General features: G+C 36.4%; 1 protein-coding gene across 1 annotated transcript; it reads right to left on the bottom strand.

The window, feature by feature from the left end:
* Positions 1-3,320: 3,320 nt before the first annotated feature.
* LOC310649077 (vomeronasal type-2 receptor 26-like) lies at positions 3,321-9,391 on the bottom strand (the record flags this gene model as incomplete). The annotated part of the gene is made up of 5 exons (XM_083377339.1): positions 3,321-4,216; positions 4,512-4,638; positions 5,845-6,072; positions 6,851-7,711; positions 9,185-9,391. 5 exons carry the CDS (start codon positions 9,389-9,391, stop codon positions 3,321-3,323), a joined length of 2,319 nt encoding a protein of 772 aa, XP_083233465.1.
* Positions 9,392-14,243: the final 4,852 nt, after the last annotated feature.

The following is a 14,243-nucleotide window of genomic DNA, read 5'->3' as shown; positions in this document are numbered from 1 at the left end:
CCATCAGCTACTTTCAGTTCTCCATTCTCACAGTTCCAGTCCTTATGTTCTAAATATATTTGAAACAAGCAAGCTTAGCAAAATCATATTAAGTACAGTTGCAATTGGGATTACAAATAGATCCTTTGGATTGTAAAACTGAGCATAACACAGACTTTAGTTCAATACTTTCCCATGAGACCTGATTTAATTCACCTAGGCCTAAACCTTGCATAAAAGGACTATAGCACAAAATTTCATCTCTCACAACATGTATCACCTCTCCTGCGGGAGTTGCATTAGTTGCCGATTTGCTTCCAGGTGCAGTTCAAGATGCTGGTTGTCAGCTTTAAAGCTCTTCATGGCTTGGGACTGGGTTGTTTGAGGGACCATCTCTTGCCAGTCTTATCCATCTAAATCACTAGAGCAGGAAGGCTAGGATTGTTGAGAGTCTCATCCCCTAAGGAGACACATCTGGCAGGACTCAGAGGAAGGGCCTCCTTTGTGGTGGCACCCTCCCTTTAGAATAACATTTCAGAAATTACACTGGCCCCCACTTTGAAACTCTTTCATAAAGCCCTAAAGACTTTGGTTACCAGTGGGCCTGGGGAACGCCAAGTGGGATGGAGCCCATTAAATGGCTTATTTGACTGTGTGCTGTCTTCAAGGAGGTGGGTGGGGGGATTATTGTTTCTTTTTTTTCTTTTTTTTTCTTTTTTCTGTACTGTGTTTTAATTGTTTGTAAGCTGCCTACAGTCTCTGCGAGCAAGCAGGCAGCTATATATATTTTCTAAATAAATAAACAAAAGTAGTATTGGTATTCATAATTGTGATTTCATGATCTGAACTATCTCAAAGGAGGCCCATCTTGGCCTCCACTGAGGGAATACAGGTTTGTATCTTTTCCCCAAAATGCTATGTTGTTGTATTGAGATCTCACTTTAATAGAAAAGTGCATCTGAAAAAAGAATCTGTTAAATTTTTCATGATTTAGATATCTATACTTATGGTTAACCAAAAACCACTGATAGACTTTTTGTATAAAACATAAACAAATGCACTTATGGTTTGTTACTTTGATGATTGGAAACAAAACTGGGTAATAGAAAAAAGTGAGGGTTTTTTGGTAATCATAAAGTAAGAGGTAATTTGTAATTGTACTTAATTCTTTTTTGCAAAGGAAATTAGAAACTTCTTTGTATTTGTTTTTATTGTTTTCTTTCTGAACTACTTTATTACTTTCCTTCTTTTCTGTCTTCTCAGTTTGTGATGTTTTATCTTCTTTGGAAAACTTTGAATAAAATTTAGTCATTACTTTAAATAAAAGTAATCTATTTATGCTTCTTATCTAATTTTGCAAAAGAGTCATACTTCCTTTATGTATATATATATGGCAAAAAAAGGGACGTGGTGGCTCAGTGGGTTAGGACGCTGTGCTTGTCGATCAGAAGGTCGGCAGTTTGGCGGGTCGAATCCCGAGTGCCGCGTAGCAGAGTGAGCGCCTGTTACTCGTCCCAGCTTCTGCCAACCTAGCAGTTCGAAAGCACGTCAAAATGCAAGTAGAAAAATAAGGACCACTCCGGTGGGAAGGTAACAGCGTTCCGTGCGCCTTTGGCGTCTAGTCATGCTGGCCACATGACCACGGAGACGTCCTCGGACAAGCGCTGGCTCTTCGGCTTTGAAACGGAGATGAGCACCGGCCCCTAGAGTTGGAAACGACTAGCATGCATGTGCGGGGGAACCTTTACCTTTACCTATATGGCAAAGGTGTTTTATTTAAAATAAATTAAACCTCTTATTTAGTTTAGTTTTTTTATGGCTCATGAATAATATCTGTCTTAGTCCTTGGTAGTGCTGGCTATTGTGTATGTCATAATTTACAGAATGAGAATATTAATGAAGTTTTAGAAGATTGCAAGAAGCTCAGAACTCATCACCAGATGTGTAGCCAACATCTAGATCTGTTTGCAGATCTTCAGTGAGGAAGATCCACCAAGTCAAAATAATTGTAACTGTTTTTTTCACCCATAGAAATTTTGTGGTTGAATGGCTATGAGAAGGAGACTCTTAAGGTTATAAGCTCCCACCATCCTTTATTTATAAGCACCAAGTTGATTTTATTTCTAATCTAGTTATATCATGCTATTTAGCTTATTATTTTGTACTGGGTGTTAAGTTCATAATTGGACTACATGTATAAAGACAAATTTAAATCAATCAGAGTCATTTTTTTCAACATATTTTAATGCAAAGGACATACACTGTTTTTTAGGTATTCCAACTAATTATTGTAAGTTCATATCAAATGTAAGTTCAGAATAAAATGATTAAGCTAAACATTTTTAACAACTGGGCAAAATGAATTGCTTATTTGCTAATCATTTTTTTAATCCCATTTATATCCCGCCCTTCTCCGAAGACTCAAGGCGGCTTACAATTTAAAGCACAAATCAATGAGCTTACCAATTTATCCACTATTTAAAGTTTAGAAGGCTACATCAAGGACTATGTGATTTCTTATTGCCATCTCCATCTCCATATACAAAGAGATGTGTGGCAATAAATTAAAAAGAAAATATAAAACAAAGAAACTCAAAAGGCAGACTAAATGGACTACTAGCTCTTTTTCTGCTTCAATTTTCAATATTTTGATAAAAGTACATTTTCCCACAACCTGCTCATAGTTGTGATTCTTATTGGTATGTATTGATGAAATACTTGAACCCAGTGAGACATAAACAAGGATATGCTTGTGGATTTCATAATCTTCAGTCCTATCCTCTTAGTCTTTAGTGGGCAGAGGATTTGTTTGTTTGTTTGTTTGTTTGTTTGTTTGTTTTGTGCCCAGCTGCAAAGTCATGATTTTTTCCTATGCCCTTGGTTTTTTTAGATATTTTGTTCTAACAATAAGTATCATTGCTTTTAAGGAACCTAGGAAATAATATTGTACGAATCTCTATAAACTACTCAGATATTTGGGAATTGGAATGGATTACTTGGATTAATGTTATTTGGATTCATTACCTGGACCCAAGAAATGTATATGGTTGGGGAAAAGAAACAAGTGCAACTGGATGTGCAGGAGATTCTGAGAATCAAAGAAAAATGAATTCTGCTGTACTATAGTTACTTTCAGAAGGCATGCTTAGTAGGAAAAGCCTACTAAGAGAGTATGGGTATCATGAAAGTGCTTCAACTTCTAGCTTAAAAAACAAATGGAGTGATGGAGATTTCAAGCTGGAGAAAATAAAGATTGCTATTAATATCACTTTTCATTATTGTATTGTAGTAGGGGAAAAGGTGCATTGAATCATTGAGCAAACTGAATTCCATATTCAAAATTATTTCCTTACTAACTGTCTCTTTGAATTCAAATCAGGTCTCAAAATAATAATATAACATTTAGGGGAAAAGATGCAGCCCAGTAATCCAGCTGCTGAAGCCAAAATGGAGAAGATCTCCACAGCTACCATATATTTGCCCTTGGTACTCAGATAGGTTGGAACAAACGATATCCAGACACTACAAAAGACCAACATGCTGAAGGTGATAAATCTGGCTTCATTAAAGCTATCTGGTAACTTCCTAGCTAGGAAGGCTACTGTGAAACTGACAGAAGTCAAGAATCCCAGAAAACTAAGAACGATATAAAACATTGTGGTTGAACCTTCATTACATTCCAGGACAATTTCTTCAGTTATAGAGTGCATATCAAAATCTGGGAATGGAGGAGAAATTGACAGCCACATTGTACAAATGGTAAATTGTGCCAGGGAGCAAAATAGGACAATAGAAAGAGCCAATCTGTTCCCTACCCATTTCCTCATTTTGGAGCCTGGCCTGGTGGCCATGAAAGCAAGAACAACAATGATAGTTTTCCCTAATATGCAAGAAAGGGCCATAGAGAAGATGATGCCAAAAGCAGCTTGTCGCATGAGACATTTCATTTGGTCAGGTTGCCCAATGAAGAGCAAACTGCAAAGGAAGGAGAGCAGGAGAACAATGAGAAGAATGTAGGTGAGGCTTCTGTTGTTGGCTTTGACAATGGGGGTGTCTCGCTGTTTAATGAAGATCCCCAGCACCATAACTGTGATGAAAGAAAAGAAGAGACTAACACTGACCAAGGTGATTCCCAACGGCTCATTGTAAGACAAAAAGGTTGCCTTTTTTAGAATGCAAAGATTTTGAGCATTGTTTGGATATTGGTCTTCTGAACATTGAAAACAATCAATTGCATCTGGAAAAACAAAACATCATGGTCAATTTTTAAAAATACTCAGGTAGCAGAACTGAGAGTTAATTATTGGGATTTTTTTCCCTAAGTAATGTCTACTTATATTTAGTATCATGCTGTAAATGTGCCAAATCTTCTGCTACTTACATATTATTTGTAGTAATCCTTTTATTTTTAGTATTCATATAGCAATATCATTGGTTTAGTCACATCACAAATCAGTTTTAGGAAGTTTAAAAATTAGCATTTTGAATCACACTTAAGAAGACTGTATGGCTTTGCACAATATAACACTTACCCATTTGGTTTGAAATTTTCCCTTTTGCACAGGGAAGGCAATCATAACAGCAAAATGGCTTCCCTTCTAGTTTCATCTTCCTGGACCCTGAATAGCAATTGTCATTGCATACAGAAAGAGGTAGGACCTATCAAGAAGTGAAACCAGGATTTATTAAAGCACTAAAGTTTCAGAAGATCCTATTTCAGTCTGGATTTTACTTTCACACAATGAACGTAGGATGTAGATGTCCCAAATTTCTTTCCATTTTAAAACAATTATATTAAATAAGTGGACGTATTGCAGGGAGGGAGAGCTGGAATCAAAAGTGAAGATAGGAACACTAAGAAAATAAATTTGCTTAGCTAGGTGAAAATAAAGATCCAGAAAAACTCGTTTTCCATGTATACATCAGCTGGAAATAGAGATGAATTATTCTTTTCCCTCTGAATTGCAATTCCTTCCTCTCCTTTGACCACAGCAATGACCAGGTGTTTTGTCTGAACCATGTACTGTATAGACCTTGACATGAAATTCTCCCCTTGCTTTTTTCCTTCCCATCTATGCCAGAAAGGTAACTATCAACTGTTTTCTGTTGAGAATTCATGTCTTTCAAGGACTGGTGGAAAAAATAACAAAGTATGAATAACAGTTTCACCATTTTTCCTGTCATTTCGGGCATAAATGGGAAATTGGCAGAATCATCATTCATTTACCCATCCATCAACCAACCCATCTGCAGTATTTGTCTCTGTTTCCTGCATTTCACTATTTCTCTGCTAATTCCTTTTTTAAAAAAACACTATTTCACCACTCTACAGCTGAACACCACCCATGCCATAATAAAAAAGTAACCAGGCAGCTCAAAATCCCTGTATGAAAGACCATTGAAGATCTTTCAACTCCTGGATCAAATGGAAGCTGACTGCTCCCCAGATAAAATGATTAGCAAATGGAAACTTGAAAATCTGGACATGTCATTCAAGGAAAAGGAAGGCTAGGGGGGAAATTCTGTTTTGTACGGAAAATCAGCTTTCAGATGAATGGGACTGTTTGACAAATTGAAACAAATTGCTATTACTGTGTGATAGTAATATGATAAATAGCTTTAATTACTTTAGTGAACATTCAGATATTTTTTTAAAACCAGGCAGATTTGAAATGCCACCAGGAATAGACAGCAGCTATAGCATTAAGTTCTGTTAACACTGTAAAGATTTAATTAGGAAATACAGTAAATTATTTTAATCTTTGCTATATAGAGATTACATGCTTTTATCCCTTCAAATCTATAATGCTGAAAGCAAGAAGGGAAAGAAAAGAATGTGCAGTTTGAAATCTGAGCAAGAAATACCTGGTTAAACATGGTGGGCCAGATGATGTCTTTTGTAGAATTTGTGAACAGCTTAACTGGAGAATCTGTTGGGTCAATTTTTCCAACTTTTACTTTAACAAAGGTCCTGTTTGGGAATGTGACCCAGTTGATAATGTTAAATCCAGTGTCTAAATCTCCATTTTCATTAAAGGAAATTTTATCTCCTGCAGTGTTATTAAATGAGATGGTTCTCAAATAGTGATGCAACTAAAAAGAAGCAAAGGTTGACAATTAAAAAGAAGGGAAGGGAAGTAATGGGAAAAGAAGGGGAGGGGAAAGAGAAAGAGAGAGAGAGAGAGAGAGAGAGAGAGAGAGAGAGAGAGAGAGAGAGAGAGAGAGAGAGAGAGAGAGAAGAAAGAAATTGTACTAATAGTGATACAACTAAAAAGAAGCAAAAATTGACAATTAAAAAGGAGAGGGGAGGGAAGAGAAGGGAAGGCAAGAGAAAGGGGAGTGGATAGGAAAAGAAAGAAAGAAAGAAAGAAAGAAAGAAAGAAAGAAAGAAAGAAAGAAAGAAAGAAAGAGAGGGAGGGAGGGAGGGAGGAGAGAGAGAGAGAGAGAGAGAGAGAGAGAGAGAAAGAAAGAAAGAAAGAAAGAAAGAAAGAAAGAAAGAAAGAAAGAAAGAAAGAAAGAAAGAAAGAAAGAAAGAAAATTAAGTTAGGGATATTGATTTCATAGGACTAGGTTCATTAATACAATATGATTGTTTGTACGTATTTCTTCTCTACCACACACTTTTGAATCTCTGTCAATAATGCCAATGCTGCTACATCTAAATATTTTCTTCCCTATTGTTGTGGCATTTTTTATCTATCCACAATTGCAAAAGTTTCTCTAAGTCAGAAAAGGATGAGAAAAATGTTTTGGCAGGAGACTGATAATTATCACTCCGGTGTACTCATTGCCTGGATCTGATTGCATTACCTAACAGCTCATTGCATTAGACAGAAGAGCAATGGGAAATGGGCATTCATTCTTTGATTACCTGCCATGCATTTTGAGTCAAAAAATTTTCTCTCCCAAGTTCTGGTCTTCCTCTGTGTTTAGACATGGAAGAAATCATGACTTGTAAAGCATGTGCCACAGCATACACTGCATTATAAATGCAGTAACTCTGCCCAGTCATGGTGGTATCAAACACAGACTTACGTAGATTCTCCAACTTTTCTTCTCCAGTGCACAGAATTCCAGTATTTTCACCTAACTTATCTGTAGGAAAAGAACATTCAAAAGCCTGTTCCCAGAAAACTCTCATTAAATGGTCTTCCACATCTGAAGTTGGGTTTCTCATCTGAAGGAATTTACTGAACCCAGAAATCTCCTTGGAAGAAACTTCAAAAGTTATAACCCCATGGAAAAATTCCATACCCCTAGTTTTCTGAAACGGAAGGGATGTAAACTCCATCTGGGCTGGCATTATCCAAACTTTATCTTTCCTCTCGATGGGTATCTCTTCAAATTCTGTAAAGTACGGCAACATTCTAAAAATTGCTGTGACCTGGTTTTCACAATATAGAATGATAACGTTGGCAGTGCTCTTCATGATAATAATATACATTTTACCAAAATCTTTAAATGCTCCTGCAATATCATTAGAAAATGTTTCCTTAGCCATCTCTTCCATGAACTCAAAGCAGATTCCTTTTTGGGAAAATGAAGGAACAGCATTTTGAATGAACCTGTCTCCACTCTCATTACGTTGGACAATCAACCCAATCCATGTCCACCTAAAGTACAACAGCAACTGGAGAATACCCATAATCTGTCGGTCACCATCTGGGAAAAAACGATGAAAGAAAACAGCTTGTACCTGGTCATCTATCATTGGAGAAGATCCATATATCAGCTAAATATAGGGAAAAAAAGGGAGGGACATGATTTTCCAAAATGAAATATTCATTATTTTTTTAAAAAAAAACCTGTTCTTCATTTATCATCTTTGTTGCAAACATTAATAGATATCTAATCATGGTCATAAAAATCATTTCGCCGGGACCTAAAAACCTGGCTCTTTGAGCTATCTGGTCTGGACTGAGGGGTTTAATGTTTTTAAATTGTGATTTAATTTTTGTGGCTAGACTTAATTTAATTTATTTTAATTTTATATTGGATTGTTTTTAAATTTTGCCTTCTAAACTGCCCTGAGTCCTTTGGGAATAGGGCGGTATATAAACCGAATAAATAAATAAATAAATAAATAAATAAATAAATAAATAAATAAATAAATAAATAAATAAATAAAATTATGTCTATAATTAGATATATTTAGAAGTAGTATAAGTCCAAAGCTAAGGACAGAAATGCATGAATTTGTGACTGAGCTGGCAGTGATAACACAATTGACAGCTTTAATTAACGAGATTATCTAGTTTTGTTTCCACTTGGAAACCATTTCTAGATTATCACTTAAAATGGGGAAAAATGAAACTTTGATATTAGGTTTAGATGATGAAGTCAACTTTCTTGTTATTGAAATGATTTGAATTAACTGGAAATGTAAACAAAAGGTTGTTTGTAACTTTTTCTTGTACTCTGCTGAGATTAAAAATAATCAGAAGTCATTAATTTTTTCTTTTTCTTTCTACATCTTTGTTTTTTTCCTCTATTTTTTCTGATTTTTGTTTCCATAGTATTTTATCATATAATAAACTCTAATAAAAAAAATTAAAAGAAACACATTCAGGAAATGTTATAACCATCTCAGAATTGTCTCCCCCTGGTTTGTTACAGTGGAAAGGCAGCTGAGGGGGGAAGCACTTTGAGAGGGGTAAGACTGGTGTCAATCCTTTGAGATACTCCAGACCATGAAACCACAATCTTCAAGTCTGAAAGCATTTTCCCTCTCTCTGTTTCATCTACAAAGTTACATTTAAAAAAACAACAGAAATCATACACATGATAAATAATGCAGTGGTGGCCATATGTTTAGGCACTATCCTAGATTTACTCCTAAATCTGAATGCAAACTAATAATGTACTTTGATTCCTTGACTTACTTATAAATACATCAATACATTTTATCACCATGTTTTAATAATACTATTAAGTATTTATGGACTTGATTAAGCAATTAAATGTATTAATATTGGGGAATATTTATATTGATCTTTATATTGCAGAATGGCCCTTCCTTCCTTCCTTCCTTCCTTCCTTCCTTCCTTCCTTCCTTCCTTCCTTCCTTCCTTCTTTCTCTCTGACAGTCAATCCTGAGATGCTTTCTCAAATTGGTCTGGGCTGAGATTTCGTTTACCAGATCATTTACCTATCTCTGAAGGTTATTTTCACAGCCCCTTATATGTATTTCAAGAACAAATCTTACCTGGGACATCTTGTAGATATTCAAGATGTTTGCCATGAAGGGACAAATGTGAGAATTAGGTCCTGCAATAACAGATACTGCCCAGTCCTTGGCATCACACTTATAATTGGGGATGAAACTGCCCCGTGTTGAGAGAAGTTCCATTGAAGCCAAGTAGGTCCATCTCGCCATGAAATAACTGTTAGAGATGTGCATACCAAGAGTCATGTTGAATAAAATGTAATTGTTTTCATTGATCTCTTTTACAGCAAAAACCAAGGCCAGGATATGTTGATAGTTCTGTAGAAAAAATCTGCACAGATATATTCCAAATCATACTTAAATCATCTCTTAAAGAATCTGGTATTACATAGACTTCATTTACAATTCAGCTAATGGTATACAGAAAGAAATGGTGTAGTACTGTGCAGGAAATCATGTAAATGCACTAGCACTCCAAAGATTTTCCATTGCTATATATGGATTGAATTATATAAGTAAATTATACAATAAATAAATGTATATATTCTAATGAAAGACTATGAAATCTGGTGAGACACTTCAATCTTCATGGGTACTTTTATGGGTAGAGGAAGAACATGTGTTCTTGAACCTTATTTGAGAGCAAACAGAATAACAGAGTTGAAAGGAACTGTGGAGGTCTTCTAGTCTACCCACTGCTCAAGCAGGAAACCCTATACCATTTCAGACAAATGGCTGTCCAATCTCTTCTTAAAAACCTCCAATGTTGTTAGAGCACCCACAATTTCAGGAGGCAAGTTGTTCCACTGATTAATTGTTGTCACTGTCAGGAAATTTCTCTAGTTCTAGGTTGCTCTCTCCTTGGTTAGTTTCCATTCATTGCTTCATGTCCTACATTCAGATGCTTTGGAGAATAGGTTGACCCCTTCTTCTTTGTGGCAGTTCCTTTGATATTGGAACACTATCTTGTCAACCCCTCATCCTCCTTTTCATTAAACTAGACATGCCCAATTCCTGCAACCATTCTTCATATGTTACATATAAATGATGTATGTAACTGTATTTCTGGAATCCCTTATCCTAGGAAAAGATGTAACTGTTTCATTGGGGCAACCCTACATTTGTATTCCATATATGCTGAACAGCTATTTGGAAACAAATTGTAAGTACTACATAGTGCCATTGTTCCCTAATATTCCGAAGAACAATTAAATTGTTAAAGCTTGGCATTCAATTAGCTATAAAAAATGTTTCAGTAGTATAGCATTGATGATTCATTCCACTGTAAGAAAATGAGAAAAGCACTGGCGTGAGAACTGCCTTAAGTGTGTGCGTATGTTAGTGTATTTTTATTTATTTGCCAGATACGAAATATCACTAAGAATCCATTTCTATTAGCTTAAGAATGAAGGAACTAACCAGCAAGAAACCAGGAGAAATAATTTGTGCTGCAAGCAATACCACTAATTAACTCAGTCCAGGCATCTTCTTAGAGAAAGATATCTGGTTTGAGACATGCTACAGCTAAAAAGAGAAATTCTTTACATGATGTCATCAACCAGTTCTTCAGATGGATGTCTTGTGAAATCCGCTCGATCAGATATCATGTAGAACTGAGATAGTATCCCAGCTATCGTGAAATCCCCTGACCGAAAATATTTGTGCTTAATAAATTGAGGTTTCCCCACGGTATACGTTTTAGTAGGAGGCATAGAACATGTAGCCCCTGGCAGTAGGATTGACATTACTGCCAAGAAAAATACTATCTTCTTCAAGAAAACTTTCATCACCAAATATAAACCAATTCCATTTGCAACAATGAAACATGGACAAAAAAGAAACTTTTATTGTTTAGAATAGTCTGCATATATATCCTTTCTCAGATTGTTACATTTCTAGCCCTCTGGTTCCATGATAAATAACACTTTTCAGTCTTCACCTGTTTTTGCAGGTTGCTCCTTGGACATCCCTAAGGATTTGAGAAGAAGCTAGATTATCAAGACTCTGTCGGTAATTATAGGTTAAATCAATGGATGTTCAGTGAAGCTCCTTAGACACTTTGAGTCAGAAACAGAACGACGATATCCATGGGCTCAGGACCAAAGGGCCCATAACTGACAATTATATAGGAGCTACAAGGGGGAAAAACCAATTCCAATGAACAAATATCATTCAAAATATTTTGCTAATTCTGTAGCTGTAAAAATGAAATTCTCTGGAACAATAGAATTATTACCCATTTGATTTTAACCTTCCTAATAGGAGCAGGTCTGTACACTTCTCAAAGTCCTTTTGGACTGGAGCAGTGTGTAACGTCTTATAAGCAAATAATAAATAAATATCATTGTAGATATGTTTTTAATAGTGCTCCATTTGCAAGGTGAACAAATTTCAGAACAGAAAGTTCTAAAATCTTGGAGAGCCATATTTTTATCACAGTTGCAAAATAAACTACTGCTTGGGTCTTTTAATTCATTTCAAATAACTTTTCATCCATATTCTCAAAGTGAAATGAAGTGGGTCATATTTTTATTTCTGGGTTGGTGAATGACATGAGCCTCCAGGAGATCAAATCAATCAACTTATTCACAACTGATATTTTACAGACCTGCAACAAGGCCTCTTGATTAGTGATGTGGGAAAGGGAAAAAATAACTTATCATTCAGTGTATTCCTTCCTGTTTAATTGTGAAATTTAATTGGTGTTACAAATCTTTGCAGAAAAATATTTTTCATCAGGGTCTCTTTAATAAAGGTTGGCAGGACAATGATGCTAATTTGAAATCCTTAGGTTGTTTTTTTGTTCTATATATCTAGGGCTTCAGTGATTGTGAGAAATAATCAATCAAGCCCTAGACAATGCTTCAGAAACAAATACAACTGCTATACAATGCAATACAAAGTTGTGCAAAGGCTTTCCTAGCAATGATTGCCACCCTCTCTTCAATCAGAATCAAGAATTACATATAATCACAACCTCCAGATTACATGTGGATCTCTTTGGGACAGTGCAAATCCATCCATCCAGCATCAAAGATGCCTTAGTCTTAGAACTGAAGGTCCCCAAACCCAAAGGCACTCAATGTTGCCAGGATTCACTTGAACCCTGTCTTTCCCCATACAGATGCTCACAATCTCCAAACACTAGGATAAGACAATCATGCATCATTTAATTCACCAGGGTCACAGATGTATAATCACAAGTTGGGTTGCAAATAGTGTTAGGAACATCCAAACAACAATGACTAATAAATAACATCAATGAAAAAAATGACAACCAAGACTAATAACCAACAATAACTTACAGAGTTGTCTAAACTCACAACATCCCTGCCTGGGGAAAGGGCTTTCCTAATGATCAGCAACAGGCAATTTTATCTTGGGATAACACTCCAAAGAAAGTTTCAGTTACAGAAAAGACATGCTACTGGGTTTCTACTAGACAACACCCCTTAAGAGACAGTACCCAGAAGATACTATTCCTACTGGATCTGATAGGACAAGCAGAGACAACTAGAAAGGTTTGGTCATACAAATATCTGCTCCCATGCCATGAAGGACTTTGTAGATGGCATTAATTACACCAGCAAGCCTATTGTGAGGAGATGCAGTTCACAAAGCAAACGTATAATATAGACATACCATATGATTAAAATCAAACCATTCCTAAATAAATTGTATTGCATAAAAAGGTAGACATATATTCATATTGCCAGCTAACAGACTTCTAATGTTATTGCAAGCATAACACATTTTTCAATAAATACAGTAACTCATTTATTAGGTGTATTACTACCTACTAAGTTTTGAACTATTCTCAACATGTCTGTGATTCTCAGATATACTTTACTTATCATACTTACATACTGTATCAGTGTATCTCAGTGCATTCAGCAGCCAACTTTCAATGTCATATTCAAGCAGAACCTTCCATAATTCAGGCTGATTTATTTTATTGTGCTCTTTCTCTAAATCAAACGTAATACTATTTTGTTGAGTCAAAGTTTCTAGCAATTGTTCAGTTAATAAAATAAATGGTTGCTACAAAATCAGTCATATACGGTAAGCCAGCATTCTCCAACCTTTCCATGTTAGTGGCCTAGTGCCGGTGGGAGGAGGGAACAGGGAATGGTTTTCTGTGAGGGGAATGTGCATGGCAGAACCACAGACATAACCTCAGTGTAATAGGGCTGTGGGCATTGGTGCCTGCCAATTGCACTTGTGGGGCTGCAAAAGCTGGCACCTGCCACTTGCGCAAATGGGGCTGTGTTGGTGCTCACATGACTGGGGTGTGTTGCTAATCACACAAGTAGAGCTTCAAGCACTGCCACCCGCTGCTCATGTGAGTCAGGCTGCACATGTGCACGAGTACACTGGTCCCCCATTCATGCAGCCCAGTTGCAAATAGGCCATGGCCCCATAGTGGGCCATGACCTACAGGTTGGGGACCCCTGATATAAGCCTTAACTGTCATATGACTGCCAAGTTTTCACTCTTGACAATATCTGTCAAGCCTCAAAGAATGCCTGAGCTGGGTAAGTGGAGGTGTCTGAACAAGAGATCAGAGTAGACAGATGTCCAGAATGATGTACATTGAGACACCCCATGAATGACTGTGTAGTGGAGAAAAGCCTGGGTACCTGTAGAAAGGAGGCATAAGAATCTGGACTCTAGCAGTCCTTACGGGGGTGGCATTAGAAATATATGAAATTTATATCCCTCATAAATCTATTCCTAGTAAATCAAATCTAATCATTAGATATAAGGATAATTTATGGCATGTGTATTCCATTTTGTTCAGGAGCTCCAGTAGTTTAACATCTACAAAACCATCATTATTAGGCACAAAGCAGTGATAGAGGAGGAGGAAGAAAAGGAGGAGGAGTTACTTCTGAGAATTTTGCTGACTTCAGGGTTGGAAAATGTGACTATGAACCTTATGATTATCTAAGGTGATAATTATGAATTCCCTATTAACCTCAAAGCAGAAAAAAAAAAATTTTTCATTCTAATTGCGTACAGGTGTATAACACCTGAACTGATCAAAGGGAGGGGGCAGTTAATGTATGTATGTATGTATATATGTATGTCGGTACAC

This window comes from Vipera ursinii, assembly GCF_947247035.1.
Source record: "Vipera ursinii genome assembly, chromosome: Z".
NCBI classification, from domain to species: Eukaryota; Metazoa; Chordata; class Lepidosauria; order Squamata; family Viperidae; genus Vipera; species Vipera ursinii.
The sequence above is the reverse complement of the archived record's forward strand: the minus strand, read 5'-3'. Positions and strand labels throughout refer to the sequence as shown.